We start from the raw sequence: 20,467 nt of genomic DNA, 5'->3' as shown, positions 1-20,467 counted from the left end.
GCCACAGTGTTCTTTCAAAGCCACACGTGGTCACCCGGGGAGTGACTGCCTCATCACCCACCACGTACCCCTTTTCTTCCTCGCGTTCACTGAGGCCGCGTGATGGACATGGGCAAGGAGTGTGGGGTGCGGGCCGGGCCTTTCACCTCTTGAGACCCACTGACGTCAGTGGACGCAGCTCTGTGCTTGCTTCCGCACTCACGTGGAAGATGGAAAGTTCCAGCACAGGTGGGGGAGGGAAGGCCGAACCGGGAGGATGTCTGGACCACCACAGTGGCTCTCAGGCCTAGACACTTAGGGAGTAGTTCTCAGCCCCGCCTGTCGTGCTGGAAAACACAAAACGGGTCCGTCAGGGGAAGGAGGCAGAGAGGCTGGTGGCGACGGCGGGTGGCGCTCTCCTGGGCAGGTCACCTGTGTGCCCGCTGGCCCCGGTAGGGGCTGTGGTTACGCCGCGGGGACTGGGATGCTTCTCTAGGGAGCTGCTCACGCCTGAGCTGCCCGCTTTTTTTGGAGCAGCTTTGCCTGTTGAGCTGTGGACTCTTGTTGACCGTGGGTTGGCAGTTAACTTGAACCGTGCGAGCTGCTGGCCCCGTGCTTGGCAACTGGTTGGCCGTCTGTGACCCGCCGGCGTGACCTGCGGTGGGGCCCGGGCCGTGACGAGCACTAACCCGACTCATGCACGCGCTCTTTGCTGTGTCGCTCCCTGCAGGGCGGGCCGTACCACGACGTGCTGCACAGCGTTCTGGGCGCTTACACTTGTTACCGGCCGGATGTGGGTTATGTAAGTGACCTTTTCCAGCACTTTCCACTGCCCTCATCTACCGAGACAGCCAGACACCGCCCCGCGCCTCTTAGCTGCAGACATCGGGTTGAGCACCTTCCCAGTCTTGGGGGTTTGTTGTCGAGGGGGCCGGAAGGCCTCGTGGCGAATGAGTTGCCTCCGTTTTCCTGTAAAGGGACCGAGCCGGCGCGGCTGCCCGTGGCACTTGTCACATTTTAATTGGGTTTGATTTTCATTTTTTGCATGTGATTTTTTTTCTCAGCATTAAATCAAAAAGCTTCTGAGCAGTAACCGTTTAAAAGCCATTGCTGCCGTTTATTGCGGCTTTGCAAGTGTGCGCACGCATGGTTTTAGATTTAACCCACTGGGTCAGACATCCGCTCCCTCCGCACCAGGGCGCTACTTTCTGGAGGGCAGCGTTGCAGATGCAGGGCAGGGGGGGCGTCTATGGTTCCGCAGGGGGACCGAGGCTGGGACTGAAGGGCGCGGGCCCAGAGGCTGCTGTGGCAGAGCCGTTCACGGAGGGACAGGTCAGGGCCCAGGAGGTCTGAGTCCAGCTTCGGGCGGGTGGCTGTGGGTGGGTATTCCTAGCAGAGGGCGTCTGGCTCCTCTTTTGAATGGAAGAGCAGCTCCGAGCGTGGCTGCAGTCACTTCAATCCCCTTCTCTCCTTCCCGCAGGTCCAGGGCATGTCCTTCATAGCGGCCGTGCTGATCTTGAACCTAGATACTGCAGATGCCTTCATTGCTTTTTCTAATCTTTTGAATAAACCCTGTCAAATGGCGTTTTTCCGAGTGGACCATGGCCTTGTGAGTATCTGCCGTGTACGTACGCCCCGGGTACCGTGCTCTCACACGGCCCGCGCGGCTCAGCATTTCGTCAGACGGGAACGGAATGTGTTTTCCAGACATGCAGTCAATAGGCATTTGTACGTATTTCTTATTTGTATGTATTTCTTAATACGTTCTTCGAGACGTGTTTCTGGAGGTACGTTCTTGAAACACAGGAGAGGCTCCTGCCGGGATGGGCACGCTCTGGGCCCATCATTCACCTCTGCTGCTGCTCCCCCACACACTGGGGCCTGGCTTCTCATGCACGGGAGAGGAGCCTGGGTGAGACCCACTCCTTGATTGCACAGAGGCCGCACTGTGTAGACACCGCTGGAGGTGCAGGGGAGGGGGAGGGGACTGACGGGAGTCTCCCTCACAAGCTCCCAGCGGCAGGGCCTCTTCCTGGCGCAGATGGAGAGCCAGGTCTGGGAAACGACACGGCCCATCAGGCCCCACAGCCGGGGGGCGTGAGAGCTGCAAGCTCAGCCTGTTGTGCTTCCTCGGCCCGTGGGCTCTGCAGCCCGGAAGAGGGGTCGTGTGTCCGACAAGCCCATTGGCCTTTTAATCGGCATTGTCTGGATTGGCTGATAATCTGATGATCGTCACCAGTACTTCAGGACCAAAATGGTCTGGTAGTTTAGATCAGCTGGGGAATCCTTCTCCCATAATGTACCAGACTCGGAATATTTCCTATGCAGGCAGTACGTACGTTTAAAAAAAGAAGTATTTCAAATCTGCTGCATAAATGACAGCTCTTAGGGGAGTACAGGCTGACGAGTCCTTGTAGGGGGCAGTTCGGCCCTAAGTATCAGTAGTGGAAAGTGGCAGGGGTGTGTGATTCTGCCTGGGAGAGCCATTCCGAGAAGGTCATGGGCAGGGACGAGCGTTCTGCGCAGAGATGGTCGTATGTAATTATTCATAACTGTGGTAATTTAAAATTATCACAAAAACGAAAACAGTTTACAGGGGGGTTTAGGAGGAGACAGAAAGTTACTTAAAATCTGGCAGTAGAAACAACAGATGTTGGCGAGGATGTGGAGAAAAAGGGATCCCTCTCGCACTGTTGGTGGGAATGCAAACTGGTGCAGCCACCGTGGAAACAGGGTAGAGGTTCCTCAGAAGATGAGAACTAGAATTACCATACGATCCAGCAATTGCAGTATTAGGTCTATGAACGTGGAAATGAAAGCACTGATTTTAAAGGATACACACACCCGTGTCTATAGCAGTGTTGCTTACAGTAGCCAAACTATGGAAACAGCCCAAGCGTCCATCAACAGATGAATGGATAAAGAAGATGCAGTGTGTGTGTGTGTGTGTGTGTGTGTGTGTGTGTATACACGTGTGTATTGTAGAGAACAAAGTGGTGGTTAGGGGGGGGCGCAGCAGACGGCTGGCTGAGGTTACGGGCAGGAAGCATATGTTAGCGTCCAGCGTACGTTAGCGCACAGTTAGCGCCCTCTGTTGTACGTCTGAAGCTGACATACCGCAGTGTGTTCATAACACTGCAGTTAAAGTAAGACAAAACAGTGAAACCTGGCAGCAAATCCTGTGCAGTACTGATGTTCGCAAAAGGAAAAAAAAAACCGTACTGTGGGAAAGAATTTAAAATAAAAAGCTAATTTCCTTCAAAGGTGTCTGACAAGGAGCATGTGCCATAACAGCTACCATATTTAACAGTAAAGGGAAACGGACCACAATATTCATCGTGTTTACAGATGGTCTTCTTTCGTTCCTGTACTTCTTAAGTTTTCTATACGGAGCGTTTACAGACTTTCACAGTCAGGAAGAAACTTTTTATGTGTAATAAAATGGCTTATATTTAAGTATCTCCTTACCTCGAAGACCTCAGCTTTTTCTTCAGAAGCATACGATAAAGCCTGTACTTAAGAATTTTAGTTTAGGGGGGCACCGGGGTGGCTCAGTCAGTTGAGCATCTGACTCTTGATCTCTGCTCAGGTCATGACCTCAAGGTTTGTGGGCTCAAGCCTGTGTCGGGTGTCGGGCTCTGTGCTGGGTGTGGAGCCTGCTTGGGATTCTCTTTTCTCTCTCTCTCTCCCTCCCTCCACTCCTCCCCCCCCCCACCCCGTGCACACACACACTCTCAATATAAAAAAACTTCACAAGCGTGTTAGCTTCTATTTTTAAGGAAAGATGATAGGATCGTAGCATTGAATGGGGTCTCCCAAAAGGAGCACTGAGGACATTGGGGGCCAGTAGCTGTGAGGGGGTGTCCTGTGCCCCACGAGAGACTGGCACCACCCCTGGCCTCTGCCCACTAGATGCCAGTAGCCCCTCCCCCTACTGTGATGATCAAAAATGTCCTCAGACATCGCCAGATGGCCCCCTGGGAGGCAGAGTACCCCCCCGCACCCTTCCCTGGAGTCTGAGAGTGCCATTTGGCCTCACGCACCCAGCTGGCAGTGGGCCAGAACTGAGCCCCCAGGGCTCTGGTGCCTGTGATTCCAGATCCAGCTCTAGCTGTTCTGTGCCTGCACTGCTCCCCTGCTCGGCGCACTTGGTGTTCGTACCAACCCGCTAGGAGGTGGAAAGCGCGGACCAGGGCCGGACGGGCCGGGGCCACCGCCTCCTGCCTGAGAAGCGCTGCGTTTCTAAGCCAGGGTGGCGTTGCCTGTGCCACGTGTTAGTCTTCTGTTCCCTCTGGAGGCGCCGGGGCTGTGAGTGGGGGATGCCTCCCTCCTCTGATTCTTTTAGACAGTTCGTCAGTCCTTCTTCCTAGAGAACGGTGAGCCCGCAAGCACTCCCCCTGCGCAGCGGGCCAGGCATGGTTCAGGCCCCAGCCTTGCTGCACACCCATGGTGAGCCAGTGACGACCGGGCCTTCCCTTCTCTCGTCTGTACGTTGAGGAGATGCTACGATGTAGTTAGGGATGCCGCTGGGAAGATGAGAGAAGGTGCTGGTTTAGAGATCGCCTGAGCCCGGTGATGAGCTCCCTGTCCAGACGGGGTGGCAAGTGCGGAAGAAGACCCTTGTCGTGTCCTCAAAGCGTTAAGTATGTTGACTTTCCTCTGCAGCTTGCAAACCTGTGCTGATAATCAGCTGATCGGTTTATTTCACATTATCTCCCCAGATGTTGACCTATTTTGCTGCATTTGAGGTGTTCTTTGAAGAAAATTTGCCGAAATTATTTGCTCATTTCAAGAAAAACAACTTAACTCCAGACATCTACCTAATTGATTGGTAAGACCGAATTCCCTGTGTTTTCTCATCTTCCTACTGTCTGTGACCCTGAGTGTCCTTCTTTATTCCGTCCCGGGGAGACATGGTGTCCTGGACCTATTTGTTTCCAAAGTACCATCTATCCATTCATCATGTGAGATGCCACTGAGCTCTGGGTCTGTGCTGGGCTCTCTGCTGGGACCCAGTGAGGAGGGGGGAGCAAGACACAGTGCTTTCCCGTCAGGAGCGCTGTCCAGGGGGAAGACACGTGTCTATGGACGGCTGTACAGCGTGTGGTCATTCTGTCTCTTAGGGAAGATGCACCAGGCATAGGGGTCACGGTGCAGAGGCGTCGCCCGAGTTTGAGCCGAGGCACGATGTGAGCACGTGGGGGTCCGGCTGGTGAGGCTGGAGCCTAGAGCAGACGGGCAAGGGGGCAGGCGAGGGAATGGGGGATGGCCAGGTCGTGTGGGCCTCCGGAGCAGGATTGTGGGGCCAGTGGGAAGGGTTGCGGGCTTTCGCTGGGGGGGAGGATGGAGGTGGGCTGTATCCAGAAGTGCGGTTCAGGTTCCTGGGGAGCCTGGGGGCTGGGACAGAGACGAAAAGACCAGGGCTGGAACTGAGGCTTCAGCAGCTGGTGGACGATAGGGAACGGGGAGACTGGGAGAGGAAAGCCTTGGGTCCCGGAGAGAGCTGGTGTGCGTGAGAGAAGGCCGAGAATTGTCCGTCCGGTGAGGGGCCTCTATGTACCGCCAGCTGGGGTCAGAACGGGCCAGATTTGGCAGTGAGCTTCACGGATTTGGCTTGGACGCAGCGATTCTGAGGTGTCTGCTGCACACCTGAGGAGATACACAGATAGGAGGCGCTAGAGAGTTCCGGGCGGAGCCGCAGAACAGCAGATCGTCGCACAGGCGGCTGTGGTCGCCTGAGGAAGGGGTGGGATGCCACCCCAGAGAGCGTGGCGTTGGGGACAGATTTGTGAAACGGGGAGGAGCGTGGGTCTGGAACATGCGGCCCCGCCTCAGTCTCTACTGTTACTTGCCTCGTGGCTGTGGTGATGGGCATCGACCCTGTCCGAGCCCGTTCCCCCAGCTGTCGCCTGCAGCGGTTAACCTTACACGGCGACGCCACCGCCTGGCTTACAGAGGAGCCCTGCAGACAAACCCGTGTCACTTGGCCAGCAGGCCTGTTTGGGCTTCGCCACCGCCTTGCATAGTGAATCTCAAACCGCTGGGTACGGATTTGGAGCTGGTTTGATTTTTGATCCTCTGAAGTGAGGCTCAGTCCCTGAAATAAAGCAGACTTGCCTGCACCCTTGGGAACGAAGCTTTGGGATTCTTGGCATTTGTCGCTTCTACCCTAAACCCTGCTGAATATGCGCCGGGAGCCAGAGTTTGGGGGTTGAAGCTCAGAGCTGGTGTCGCTTTGAAGCTGTTACTGTCAGGCCGGGGAGTCACCCCTGGAGGGGTGCTGGGCTGGCCTGTCTGGCGGGGTCTCACAGGGCGCCTGTATTTAATGAATGACCTCTTGGATCAGCTCCCCTCTGCGTGCCCCCCCCACCCCATGCTCCCACGGTGCTGACCGTGACTTCACACTGGGCAGGGGTGGGGTGTTAGACGATCAGCCTGGCCCAGAGTCTTCGGCTTCTGCCTCACCTGTGTTGGGGCCCTGGCCCAGATTCTTAGGATTTCAGGCTGAAAGTGAAGCTTGGGAAAAACGCAGTTCTGGAATAGCATCTTTCAGACTTTCCCTCCCTGACTCGCAAACGGAGGTTGAGTTTAGGTTGTGGTGCGGCGTGTGACCACACGCACAGAAATGCACTCCGTACACATGGCTGCAGCTTTTTTAGGCACTACCTGGCCCTTGTTTTGTGTAAGGCCTTCTGAAATTTGAAGAAATTTCCTGTTCTGAATTACTTACTTAAAAAGTGCTGGTGGTCATCAACTCTGATTCATTTCACAGTGTGCTAATCTTTTTTTTTTTTAATGTTTATTTTTGAGAGAATGAGAGAGGGGACAAATGGTGGAGGGTCAGAGAGAGAAGGAGACACAGAATCCGAAGCAGCTCCAGGCTCTGAGCTGTCAGCACAGAGCCCGACGCGGGGCTCAGACCCACGAACTGTGAGATCATGACCTGAGCCGAAGTTGGATCCGCCCAGGCGTCCCCACAGTGCACTAACCTTGACCGGGTCAGCAGGGGCAGTGCGAACAGCACTGTCCTGAGGACCTGTCATTTCTCCTCTCGTCTCGGGGTGGTTACGATCCAGGTGGGGGCAAAGGCCAAGGGCACCGCGTTTATCGGATTTCCCTTAACCCTCAGAGTGAGCTCTTGGAGTGAACTGTAACACCCCCGTTTTATAGATGATAAAAGTGAGGCACGGAGGGGCGGCGTGGCTTGCCCACGGCCGTGGCTGGCTGGCGTTCAAATTCCAGTGCCCGCTCCAGACCTCGCACGCTGTCCCACGCAGTCCCTCTGCGGGGCTCTGTGGGAAGGCCGCGTGCCCCGAGAGGTGGGCCCCCGAGCTCAGACATGCCTGTGAGGCTCCCGGGAGCATAACCCTGGACCAGAGCGTCCGTGATGGAAACCGAAGGCGAGGATGGGTGTCTGGGTGGAAGGGTCGCCCCAAGGACTCCTGGGACCGTCGCGGTGGGTCGTGGGTGCCTGCTGCCCGGTGAGTACTGCCCGTGGGGCCCTGTGAGGCCCCGCCTGTACTGCTCTCTGGAGCGAGAACCAGCCCGAGTGCCGTGTCTGGACACTCGCTGCCTCTCTGGGCCTCACGGCGTGTGCAGCAGGCGTACGCACCTCTTCGCACAGAGGCGGCCCCGAGCCCCTACCCCGGGTCACCGCCCGTAGGGCGCGGTCCAGGCTCACCGCCCTCTAGAGCTTTTACTTTTCCGGTGTGTCCCGCCACCTTCCCAGAGCCACGTGCAGCCCGGAGCCGTGGGGCCGCCCCGGGCGTGTGTTCTGTAGGACAGGGTGACCCTAGGCTTCCGGTTACTAACTGCCGGAGGCCGAAGCCTCTCTGGCCGACCCCGTATCAGGGCTGTGGGCCCGTCCAGGCCGAGCGCCCTGGGGGAGCTGTGTAGCCACTCAGACCCCGAAGTCTTTCTGCCACACTGTCGGCCCACCCGAGGCCAGCTGGGAACTGTTCTGCTTTGTTCCCAGGACGGTGTCTGCACCGTGATGACCACATCGTAGTTCTATAGGCCGCCCCCCAGCACGGTTGGAGAGGCATTCCAGAATGTTCTCTTCTTCCCCTGCAGTCTGTGCTTCCCTCCATCCCAGCCCTGACCTGCTCAGAGGGCATCTTCTGTTTCCTGCGGGTCCTGCCATGGAGGGAGCTCAGTCACTTCCTTGTGGCCGGGGCCTGGCTCCGTGTAGGGGGACCGACACGCGGCCGTTGGCCTCCTCGGACTATTTCTCGTCACTGCCGACAGGCAGAATTCTCCCGAGATGTGGGCGGGTGTCGCAGTAACCTCGGGTTAGTAAAAGGGTCCCGCAGCACAGCCCACGTCACGATGAGTGTCCGGGTCCTTGGAGAACCCACCCTGACCATGAATCTCTGCCTTGAAGGACAGGCTCGGGGTGAAGTTAGACTTGGCCAGTTTTGGTTTCTGATGCACCTTGTACCTGCTTACTTGTGGATTTTGACTTTGGGGTGACAGGTCCACTCGTGAGCCCCACGAGAGCAAGGCCTGCCTCGCTGAGCTCCCAGGTGCTTGGGCTGGCGTCTGGCGTGCACCCGGCCTTCATCAGCCCGTGTGTCGCTGGTGCGCCCCCGCCTGGCCGCACCCGGAGCCTGCAGGCTGGGACGCGAGGCCCCGGTTAGACAGTGTTCTGGGTGCGCGGAGGTAGATCTGACTGCTTCCAGGATCGGCCCGGGGCTTGGACTGCTTAGCTGAGTTGGAAGAGAGTCTTAAATAAGCCTCCCAATCTTTACCGGACGCCGTGTATGGTTGGCATTTCGTGTTGTATTTAATCCTCGCAAAATCTAATCAGGCTAAGTGGTAACATCTTATCTGGCAGCATCTGCGCTAACTGTTCGGCTGAGGTTGTCAGGAGCATGGGGGGCACGTGGTGAGGGGGGCGGGGGCCCTTCCTAGACCGGCGCTCGGGGCAGAGACTCGTAACCCCCGGAGAATCTGGGCTCAGCTGGGAATTGGGGACTTGCGGGTCCCCACCTCTGGCAGTGGCTTCCCTGCAGCAGAGACTGCCCATGGCCCTTCTGCCTTGGACCGAAGGCCCCTTCTCCTCAGCCTCCTTTTACGTGCAGTTTCCTCGTCTGGGAAGTGGGGGTGACGACGTACGTCCTGACGGAGCTGCAGCGAGGGTAGATTGGCTAAGCCTGGCCGATCAGGAAGCAGCACGCAGAACAGAAGTCCACGCTCCCTGCCGGCTCTTACCGCACGCGGCCCTTGGGGCGTGGACCAGGGTAGCGCTGGTTTCTGAGAATGAGCCTTCGCCTCTGCAAAGGCTTTGGAAGCAGGAGAACCCCTTCTCCCCCTTCCCGACCCCCTGGCTTGCCTGCGGGCTCAGACGAGCAGGTAGAACAGACGTTGCAGAGAAGGATGTTTTCTGGAAGTCGTGGGGCGTCGGCCGGAGGCACCAGCCTGTTGCTTCTGCACATCGCGGGGGAAACAGGTGCACAGAGCTGCGTCGGGTGTTTCCTGTAAGCCTGGGGCCACTTGTTTAGTTCAGCAACACAGAAGTGGGTTAGTTTGCATTCGTTGAATTTGTACCTGAAGTTATCATTTTTCCTAAGTTTATTTTTTTGAGAGAGAGAGAGCACGAGCAGGGGAGGAGCAGAGGGAGAGAGAATCCCAAGCAGGCTCCGTACTGTCGGGGCAGGGCCTGACTTGGGGCGCCATCTCACGGACCGTGTGAGATCCTGACCTGAGCCAAAATCCAGACTCGGACACTTAACCGACTGAGCCACCTGGATGCCCCTGAATTTACCGTTTTTGACGTAAAGTGCAGTCACACTCGGTGGTCCAGGGAGAAGCCTTGAAGGCTCTCTTGCTACATGGAGAGAACCGCGCATCCGTCCCGGGCAGGCCTCGGGGCCCTGCCCCTCGCGCGCTCCCGGGTCGGAGCAGGGTCGGGGCAGGAGGAAGCCGAGCGCACTGGGCCCGCTGAGGGCTCTGGGACGGCTGGGGGCGGGAATGGCGGGGGCCCCCGGGCAGCGGCTGCCCTGTTGTTCCTGTGGCTCCGGTGGGAGCCGTCCCAGTCCCGGGGCTGCTGTGGGGCCAGGGCAGGGCCTGGGGAGCGGGAGCTGAGTGCGCTCAGAGGGGGCAGACCCGGGGGCCGTCCCAGGGCCAAGTGCACCTGAGGAGCGGCTTTCTGCGCGGCCCGTGCTGTCTGAGACTCTGGGTCGAGTTGGGTGACTGCTGGGAAAGATCCGGGGCTGGCTGCCAGCACCGAGAGAGAAACCAGGCCAGCCCGAGGCCCAGGAAACGGGCCCCCGCCTTCCAGGAGTGGGAGGGGATTCACGGAATGTTTTCTTCAAAAGGCACATTTTGTTCAAGGCGGTAAGGTTCAAGGCCCCAGCGACTCTGTGTCAGCACAGAAAATGGTGACTGGTACGGAGGGTGGCTCAGCTCGCTCTCCTGAGCGGAGTGCGTGTCGGGCACCAGCTCCGTGTCTGCCGTTACCCCCATCTGACGCTGGGACACTGCCTCTGGTGCCATCTCTGCACAGACCGTCGCCGGCCCGAAGCCCTTCTGAACTCCAGGTCGTAAATAAATGATGAATTCCTTTGGCCACGTGGACGTCTGACACTCAGAGAGCGTGTCCTCACCCTCAGCCCTTGACATTGTTGACGCAGCCAGGGACCCCGCGTGTCCTTAACGGACAGCTCCCTCCTTCCAACTGCTCGGCTGAGACCGGCGCCCTTGACTCTCCTCTGCTGCCCTTCCCCTGAGATCAGTCCCCCGCGGACGCAGAGCTCCTGCACCGTGGCCTCCCTCCCACCTTGCCTGGTCGTTTCAGTGGCTGCCCGGGGACGCCCGCGTCTCGGCACAGCGGACGGGGCCCTCATCTGGTCAGACCCTCTGCCACTTTTGCCTTGCACGTGGGGGAAAACGTGAAGACCTTAGAACCGCCCGTCAGGCTGCCCGTGCCCGGCCCACGTCTGCCCGGGCTTCTCCGTGGGCTCCGTCCTTCGCTCTTTGTGCCTCCAGCCCAGGGGCCTCCTGGTTCCTCCCCCGCTGTGCCAGGCTCACTCCTGCCCCGGAGCTGGGGACACCTTGCTCCTTCGGCTGGATACCGTCCAGACCCCGCCTCTTGGCCCGTGGCCTCATTTTCAGGGCTTCTGGACACGCTGCTTCCTTGCCCGTCCTGTGTAGACGTGTGTGTGCATGCGTTCACACGTGTGCCCATCCGGGCCACGGTCCCTGGCGCCTACCTCTGCTCGTGGGTGCACCATCTGACATGCTGTGCGCTTTGTCCCCTTTGCTCCGGAGCCAGGGAACTTTGTCCCTTTTGTTTGATGCCACGTACCCTCGTCACCAAAAAACCGTGATTAGCATATAGTAGTCACCCAGAAGGTACTCTTGATGGGAGGACAGATCTGCTCGGCGTCAAAAGAGCTCAGGTGTGGGCAGTTCCCGCACGGGGCAGCGGAAGAGCCTGGGAGGGATGTGAGGACCCAGCAGGGCGTGTCGCGGGCACTCACAGTGGCATTCTTGGTCGTTTAGATGTTGGCTCAATTTTACAAAGTTTGGGACAGCGAAAGTGGCTTCTGGAGAGGCGCACGTGAATCTGAAGCCAGAATGTCACATCACTTTTCTTTCGTTGTTACTCTGCTCTTTGCCCACGGCTTTGTCTGTTTTCTGATAATTTTTTTACTTAAGGCTCTGCTTTTAAGATGGCAGGGGTTTGCTTTCCAGGAATGAACTTGCAGGTAAGAGAGGGTATCACGGATGATAGTCCATTCTGCTTTTTTTTAATAGCATTAATAATGTACATTTTGTAGGTAGAATTGAGAATGTTCTCTAGATTAAGACTAGAAACCAAAAAGTCTCTTGGACCTCATGAACAAATAAACTTAAAGAAAACAAGTGGGGCACCTGGCTGGCTCCGTCGATGGAAGGTATGGATCTTTCTGCAGGTTGATGGCCGTAGAAATGACTAACAATAAAGAAACAAACATGAAAGAGTCTCTTGGATCTTCCTTTAACTGTTTTCTTGACCGGACAATGAGTCGGNATGCTGTGCGCTTTGTCCCCTTTGCTCCGGAGCCAGGGAACTTTGTCCCTTTTGTTTGATGCCACGTACCCTCGTCACCAAAAAACCGTGATTAGCATATAGTAGTCACCTTCAGAAGGTACTCTTGATGGGAGGACAGATCTGCTCGGCGTCGAAAGAGCTCAGGTGTGGGCAGTTCCCACACGGAGCAGCGGAAGAGCCTGGGAGGGATGTGAGGACCCAGCAGGCGTGTCGCGGGCACTCACAGTGGCATTCTTGGTCGTTTAGATGTTGGCTCAATTTTACAAAGTTTGGGACAGCGAAAGTGGCTTCTGGAGAGGCGCACGTGAATCTGAAGCCAGAATGTCACATCACTTTTCTTTCGTTGTTACTCTGCTCTTTGCCCACGGCTTTGTCTGTTTTCTGATAATTTTTTTACTTAAGGCTCTGCTTTTAAGATGGCAGGGGTTTGCTTTCCAGGAATGAACTTGCAGGTAAGAGAGGGTATCACGGATGATAGTCCATTCTGCTTTTTTTTAATAGCATTAATAATGTACATTTTGTAGGTAGAATTGAGAATGTTCTCTAGATTAAGACTAGAAACCAAAAAGTCTCTTGGACCTCATGAACAAATAAACTTAAAGAAAACAAGTGGGGCACCTGGCTGGCTCCGTCGATGGAAGGTATGGATCTTTCTGCAGGTTGATGGCCGTAGAAATGACTAACAATAAAGAAACAAACATGAAAGTTCTCTTGGATCTTCCTTTAACTGTTTTCTTGACCGGACGATGAGTCGATTTTCCGTGTTTGAGACAATAAGCAACTCGAGCTCAAGGCTTGTTGTGACTTGAAAAAATAAAGTGTCCTGGGCACCCAGCTGGTTCCGTCGGTGGCTGGCCTCGGGGTCGTGGGCTCCAGGCCCACATTGGGTGGAAAGATTACTTAAGGATAAAATCTCTGAGTAAACAGACAGATAAACACCCAGGCTTCAACAGTGCGTTGCCCTGTCATATATACAGCAAGCAGTCTGGTCGTGTCGGCCTGGGGCTTCAGGGTCAGGGTCACAGCCTGGCTCCCCACTTACTGGGTGCGGGACGGGGGGCCCAGTTCCTTTGGGTCAGATGAGCTAAAAGCCCACATCCCCCAGGGGGTGCCGGCTGCTGAGTGCGGGGCGCTTGTGAAGTGCCCGGTGTAGCGCATGGTACTTCGTAGGTCCCCGGTTTAACCTCAGCTCTTGTGGTTTGTATGATGTAGGGGCCTTTCTGTGACACCTGTGTCCCTCTTCCAGCAGCTGAGTTGAAGGAAATCTAAATTGTCCTGCCACCTTAAAACTCTGATCAGAGCTTGGTAGCCTTGAATATTTGGGGCTCTCAGCATGCTGTTTGGAATGCGTGCCCTTGACCGCATGAAACATTCCTCTGGGCCCCAGAGGAGAGGCTGTTTCTGAGCACGCTGCCACGTGAGAGCTGGGAGGTCACCGCAGACTCAGGAGCACGCTGGCCACTACGGCACAAACCTTCTGGTGGCGTCTGTCCTGGGAAGCAGTCCGGCTGAGGAAGGCTGGACGACACTGCTCTCGGACCAGGGCGGCGCCTCCTGACACCGACCCTTTCCAGAGTCGAAATGCTTAAACCTGATACTCCAGTTGATCACCCGACATGGTCTATGTCTGGGAGTCTGGATGGTAATGATCACAATAATTATCACGGTATTTTAACATAGTGCATATCTGTGCTTCACTTTTTCACCTGACGGTCTGCGTTTTTAAGTATAAGATCAGTTTCTTCTAATCTACATTCAAACGCATTTGGAAGATTTTGCTTTGTTCCTTTGCAGACCCCTAGGGGGCGAAAAGCGTACAGTGCTCTTCACGAGTAATGGGTGCATGTGTACACTGGTCATAAGGGCCTGTTGGCTGTTTTTACTCCCCTCATGCTCTAAGCTCCATCCATCTTATTAACCTTGTGTCCAGCGCCTACCAGAGTAATAAGCACGTAGTAGATTCTCGACAAATAACCTTCTCGAGTATAGATGTAATCAGAGTCAGCACTATCGAAATCGTACAGGGACTCTGCGTGAAAGCCGATAATGCTTTTTTATAAAATCGGCCTTCAGGATTTCAGCCTCGTTCCCCCGCTCCCCACCCCCCGCCTTGTGTCTCAGTACGAGCATCACTAGCTCAGGGCACGTCCTTAATGAATTTGACCTGAATTCAGCGCTCGCTCTTCGTGCTGACCCAAACCTGAGAAACTCTGAACTTGTCTTCCAGGATCTTCACCTTGTACAGTAAGTCCCTGCCCCTCGACCTGGCCTGTCGCATTTGGGATGTGTTCTGTCGTGACGGCGAAGAGTTTCTGTTCCGCACGGCCCTGGGCATCCTGAGGCTGTTTGAGGACATCCTGACCAAGATGGACTTCATTCACGTAGCCCAGTTCCTCACGAGGCTCCCCGAGGACCTGCCTGCCGAGGAGGTTTTCGCCTCCATCGCCACAATTCAGATGCAGAGTCGCAACAAGAAGTGGGCTCAGGTGAACGCATCGTTTGGTCTCTCTTTTTCCCGCAGACGGTTGGGCTCCGTTGCATGATTGAGGAAGCTCATTGCTGCCTTGTGAGAAGAAAGCTGTCCCTAAACAGAGTCCTTCTTATAAACCTGCCGGGCCCGGGCAAGGGTGGCCGGGCTTGTCCCTGTCACTGAGAAACGTGGAAGACCCACAAAAGCGAAGTGCTTGCCCTCCGCAGTCGGTGGAGGCCAGGAGGGCTGAAGGATGGCCCCCTGGGCCGTGTACTCTGGCCTCTGGTGGCTGAGCCGCCCGTGTGGGAGCAAGTCCATCCTGGGCCTGCTTCTTCTAGGCCCCTCTGACCTCTGGACATCCCGTCTAGGGTTGTCCCCTGTGGGATTGGCCAGTGTTGTCTGGTTCTAAGTCTTTATCGGACTTTAAAAAAGGAAAAAGAAAGTCCTGCCTCTTGACCCTCATAGGCTCAAAGCTTGTGTGAGCGTCAGGGCCCACTCGAGGTTACCTGGACGCTTCTGCTCCCCTGTGTAGGCCAGACCGCACGTCCCTCATTTACCCTTCTTGTCAGTGGGAGCTTTTAACTCCACATTAAAGTAGAATAAAATACATCCCAGACCCTACATCCTTATCAAATAGCCATTCGTTTTTCAGATTTCTAACAGTCTATCACTGGCCTCACAGTTTGAATCAAGAGCCAAATAAGGTTCGCGTAGCCGGGAGCGGAAAGATCTTTTTTAGTCTGTTTATAGTACGTAGGTCACACTACCTTTCCTTTCATCCCTCCTCCTCCTCTGTTGGTGAAGCAATGAACTCATTGGTTCTACAGCGGTTCCTAGGGTCTGGATCTTGCCCGCTGCACCCGGGCAGGGGTGTTCGGCGTAATCTTCAGTACTGGCTGTTTCCTGTAAAGTGACTCTCAGATCCACCGGCTTGGTCATGTTCAGGTGTTTATGTTTGGGCGTATTACTGTCCAGCAGCCTATTTAATTCTATAACAGTTTTATTGAGATGTAACTTATAGATCTTAAAACTCGCCCTTGTGAAAGTGCACAGGTGAGCCCATTTGGTGACCAGAGGGAGGGCGGGGCCCCCGCTTGCCTGGGTCGTTTGTCCTCGCCCTTTCTGTCCGTCCTGCCCCGCTACACGGCTGTCTGGCCGGTGGACTGTCTTCCTGTCTGGGTCCCCTGGTAAGAAGCGAGCCTGCTGTGACTTTGGGGGATGCTGCGAGGGGCTCCTCTGGCTTTACTGGGGACGGGGATGGGCCCCGTTTTGTGCTGGGGGGGGATGCGGTTTGCATTTTTGAATGTTACGTACATTCCGTGCATGGAGAGGAATGAAGTGCGGGCCTTGGGCACCTCGTGTGGCGTGACACAGCCAGGCGCTCCCGACCAGGGCAGGTCCAGGACAGGCAAGGGGCTCCCCGGCAGCAGGGGAGATCAACGGGGTCATGGGGCCCACAGTGCCCGGCTTCTCCTGGAGGCGGTGGGGACGCTCTAAAGCCGGCCACGGCAGTGTCACGCACGTGCACAAACGCCTCAGTCTGTGGGGCGCGTGCTCACTGGGCAGCTCACATGGGAAGGAACCACACCTCAGTAAAATGGCACAGAATCCGCGCGGCTCATGCTGAGCAGGGCTGGCCATGCGCTCGTCAGGGGTCTGGGGCGAGGCAGGAAGAGCCTTTCTCTGGGTGAGAAAGAAATGGACAGTGCAGCACAAAAATCTGGGGCCACACGTTCCGAACTATTAGGAGTGTGAAGGCGGTGACTGTAGAGCCAGCAGCTGGGCGGGCCCTCCGGGCAGGGACCCTGTGTGACCACCTGGGCTGTGTGCCCTACGTAAAACGGCGCTGCCATCCTCTGATTCGCTCCTCTGGCTCCCTGAAGCCGAGGCAAAAATGGTAGAAACATTCGGCTAAAACTAGGTTGGGGGCTCTTGGACAGTAGGACGTTTTCTAGGATTGGGATCATGAGAGCTGGCCTGTCGCTGGGGTGCAGGTGGGCGTCGAGTTGACACGGCTCCAGGTTCCCCGCGAACTGTGGTCCGTATTTCCCCCGAATGCATGGCCTCAGGCTAAGGCCCCGGAGACCTTTGCAGAACCAGTAAGTGTGTGTCTGCTTGGCAGCCCCGCGGGGGCGGCGGCGGCGGGGAGGGCACTTAGCCGCCCTTAGTCCTTCCGTGTAGCTTACTGGAAACCTACACAAAATGCTTCTGCTCCGCCCCGGGGAGTCTGTGACTCGGGCGCAGTGACGCGGCGCCAGGTAAGCCCGGGGTTGCGTGCGGTGAGCTGTCAGCAGTCTCTCTCGTGAGCGCCCGGTGCTTGGCTGCCCAGCTGCGGGGCCTTAACCTTCCCGAGCGTGTGCTGTGTGCGCCGACGGCCGCAGCGCGTGACGTGCCCGGAGTCGGGGGGCCCGTGCTGTTGCCGCTACTGTGCCCAAGCGGTCACGGTGCAGTGTGGGGTCTTTAAAAACGAGGGTGTTAACCAAGAGCTGAGGGAGCGCAGAGTTGGGAGCGGAGGGGAGAGTTCAGGAGGCAGAGAAGAGAGCCTGTGTCCGTGTCTGGAGCAGAGCAGAGCTGGNCAGGGGGGCTGGGTGGCCTGCTGGAGGGGGTGGGCTGGCGCCGGGGCGGAGGGAGAAGCCCTGCGCTGGTCCCGTGGCCTGTGGGACACGGCTGCTGGGCGCGCACCGGAGCTGGCGCGGCTGGTTCCCACGCGAGCAGGAGGGCCCTGGGCGCGGCTGTTGAAAGCGGGGCGGGGAGGACACACACCGGCCAGGAGGCCACGTATCCCGCCGCCCGTGTCCAGTGCGCTTGCAGGTCACCCACGGGCGTCTCCCCTGTGCTTCCAGGTACTGACCGCGCTGCAGAAGGACAGCCGCGACTCGGAGAAAGGAAGCCCGTCGCTCAGACACTGAGGGGACAGGCGGACCCGCGCCCGGCCCACGGCAGACCTCCAGGCGGCGCCTGCGTGGCCTCGGACGCACGCACTGGCCGCGGACGACAACGGGCTGTTTTCACAACTGACCCTAACCCTGGAGTTGGCCTTAAACAAAACAAAACAAACGACTTTTAAAGGACTCACCCCAAGGCTTAGCCTTAAGGAGCTCGGCGGGACGACGAGCTGGTGTGGACCTCGGCCAGCGCCGCGTCCTCTGCATGGTTTAAAAATGAGGCAGTGGCTACTTCCCCCTCCCCCCATTTCAGCGAAAGTGAATTAAATTGTCATGCTTTTATGTCACCTAATGGAAAGTACGTTCCGGTCCTCCGTAGCCCAGGTGCGGGAGAGCCCCCCCCCCGCCCCCCGGGAGGCCCGGAGAGGTTGCTGGCTCCTTTCCGTCGTGAGCAGGGAGGGGCCGTCGACTTGGTGTTCAGGACAACCTTTCCGGAGCTGGCGGTGACCACGTGCTCACAGCCCACCTGGCGGAGCTAGCGGGAAAGGAGGACGGGCTGTCACGGGCGGTCCCGCACGAGTGCCCGGGCTGCCCAGCTTCTCCGTACACGGGTCGGGGGCCCGTGCTCTCCCTGAGGTTCAGGGGCGGCTGTGCACACAGAAGGCCTGAGACCTGACGGGAAGAGCGCGGGAGGGAGCCAACCCCCCCCCCCCCCCCGCCTCCTGTCTGCGGGCGCTGGGGGCTGGGGGGCCTGCGCCCGTGCCGTCACACGATGCTGCTCTTTCCCTCGTCCCCTGAACAGCAGGACCGGTCCTGGATGCCAGTGGTTTCTTCCTCGCGCGTCTGGCTTCGGGCTGGACCGTCGTGAGGGCCGAGGAATGGCTGTTCGCTTCCGGTGGCGCAGACGGGCCGGTCGGGGCCCTCGGTGCTTGTCCTGTGCGCCTCTCCCCCCCACCCATTAGTCATAGCCGCAGCCGCTCTCCCCCAAGTTCATCGGTCGGCAGCTTTGTGGTCCTGACTTTCGAGTGACTCTTCCCAGTTCTGTCGTACGAGCTCCGGTTGTCCAGACTCAAGGGAACAAGCAGTTTCGCACGGAGCCGCGCGGAGGACAGGCAGGCCCGCGTGTGGGAGCGCTCGGCGGCCGGGGCGCCGTGGGCCGGGCCCTCCCTTCGGCCCTGGCAGCGGGCACCTGGCAAGGAGACCGGGACGGGGCTGGGGCCTGAGCGTGACCTCGCCCCGGCGGGCGTTCTGCGTCCACCCCGTCCGCTGCCGACACGTGTAGGCGCAGTAGCCAGTCGGGGAGCCGGGGCCACCCGCGTGCCCTTCACCCCAGTTCTCTCCCGCGTGTCCCGTTTTCTGGAACTGCCTTTGCCCCCTGTCGTCTTAACCGAATTCTCCAAGGAGGCCGTGGAGCAGCTTGGAGACGCTTCCTGCCTCAGCCTCCAGGCGCTGACCCACCCAACCTCAGGGGAGGCGTCCCGGGACCCCGCGATGCTGAATGTAACCCCCGACCGAGCCCCACCGGCCGCCCCACCACACGCGCTGACGCGGTCCCACGACGCGGGCGTTCTGTCCGGAAGGGTGTATATATTTTCTTACTGTACATGAAGACATTCCTAAATCAGGCCAGGAAGCGACGCCACAGGGGCCATGTGCTGTGGCTGCGGGGCATGTTCGTGGGCGTCACGGGCGTTCAGAACCCGGCCCTTAACCCTTTTTTGATCCCAGCAGCTGGACGTAAATCTCTTTGGATTTGCGTCACTATGCATTAAGTTTTTAAACAGGATCCCATGGCGACCCGAAATCCTTAGCGAGTCTTTAGCTCCGAAGAGGTTTTCGTGACCTGTTCAGGGGCCGCGTGAGGTCTTGTGGTTTGACATGTCCGCCTCCAAGGCCGGGGATCCTGAGCTCCCACGCAGGGTCACATGGCCCCTTTCCACAGAGGGCTGCACAGGCCAGGCCTTTCTGTTTGAGGCTTCCACTTAGGAAGACTGGAAACGAGCGGAAATGCCACGCACCCCTTCGGAAGTCCGCACTTTCCCCTTCCTGTGCCCGCCGTTCCCGGATTCCAGGACTTCAGGCTCCGGATGGGGCGCATCAGGCCCTTGGGGGTCGGAAGCTGCCTCCCCCACCCCCGGTCCCTGAGAGCTCTCCTGGAAACATGTTCACTTTCAATGGTACTTTTTAACTGCTCAGTTTTTTTGACTATTTTAAATAGTTTGCCGATAGAAAAATTCCTGGTAATACTTGCTACATATCACGTTTTAATTGCCTGTACAGTTACCCTTTAATTTTATTTAGCAGAGCCTATCAAATTAGGACTTTTTGAATTGTAAATATGTGGTTTTATTAAATAAAAGTCACGTAAAATTGTTACTCGTGTTCACTGTTGCTTGGTTTAAGGTGGACGTTCCCACCGTGAGGTCTGGCAACACCGGACTCCGAGGGCCGTGCTGGGTGACGGCCGCCAGGCTCAGTTAAAGGAAGAAGCTGTCAGTTCAGAACATTTGCTCAAGGGACTGGGGAGTTTCGTGTGCCCGCCCCTCGGCTGAAGGGGAACCTCGGGCTTGCCCGCCCCGGTGCCCCACCAGGCTCGCCGCTCGCACCCCTGCGCCCGCCCCAGCAGCTGGTGCACACTCACCGGGGGCCTGCTCAGAGCCTCGTGCGCAGGGTGCCATGGCCCAGCACGACCGCCACCCCTCCCGGGGCGCAGAGAAGAGAGCAGGAAGTGCCCGAGAGAGGTGGCGTGTGTGCTCATGTCCGCGGCGTGCGCTGGGCTCTCGGAAGCAAGGGGAGGAGCCTGCCGTGTCCCAGCCGGAAGGTGCGCGGCCCTCGGCGCTGCCGCCTCCTTTGTCCCCAGGCAGACGTTGCTGCCCCTCTGGTGTCCGTGTGGGGGGGGACTCCGTACTCCCCGCCCCAGAGACCACGCAGCGCGCTGCCAGGGCATTCTCTGGTGTCTTCACCCGCAGCACGAGGCTCCCGTCTTCCTCACGCGGGGGTCCCGTCGCTGCTCTGGGCCGCTGTTCTCTCTCCTCCACTTGGCACCGCTGTGAGGTGCTGTGGCCGCACGGGTGGCCGCGGTGGGCGGCCGTCGTG

At 57.7% G+C, this 20,467-nt stretch overlaps 1 protein-coding gene across 1 annotated transcript in view; it reads left to right on the top strand.

Annotated features, from left to right (window-relative positions):
• TBC1D14 (TBC1 domain family member 14) overlaps nucleotides 1-19,747 on the top strand; it is a 110,440-nt gene extending 90,693 nt beyond the window's left edge. Inside the window, exons 10-14 of the mRNA XM_077750551.1 lie at nucleotides 710-781; nucleotides 1,460-1,588; nucleotides 4,701-4,810; nucleotides 14,244-14,502; nucleotides 17,330-19,747. Of these exons, the coding sequence (XP_077606677.1) occupies nucleotides 710-781; nucleotides 1,460-1,588; nucleotides 4,701-4,810; nucleotides 14,244-14,502; nucleotides 17,330-17,395 (636 nt within the window). The 3' untranslated portion in view covers nucleotides 17,396-19,747. The remainder of the gene's footprint in view (nucleotides 1-709; nucleotides 782-1,459; nucleotides 1,589-4,700; nucleotides 4,811-14,243; nucleotides 14,503-17,329) is intronic.
• The last annotated feature ends 720 nt before the right edge of the window (nucleotides 19,748-20,467 follow it).

Source organism: Crocuta crocuta, unplaced genomic scaffold (genome assembly GCF_008692635.1).
Source record: "Crocuta crocuta isolate KB4526 unplaced genomic scaffold, BGI_CrCroc_1.0 scaffold179, whole genome shotgun sequence".
Lineage (NCBI taxonomy): Eukaryota > Metazoa > Chordata > Mammalia > Carnivora > Hyaenidae > Crocuta > Crocuta crocuta.
The sequence above is the reverse complement of the archived record's forward strand: the minus strand, read 5'-3'. Positions and strand labels throughout refer to the sequence as shown.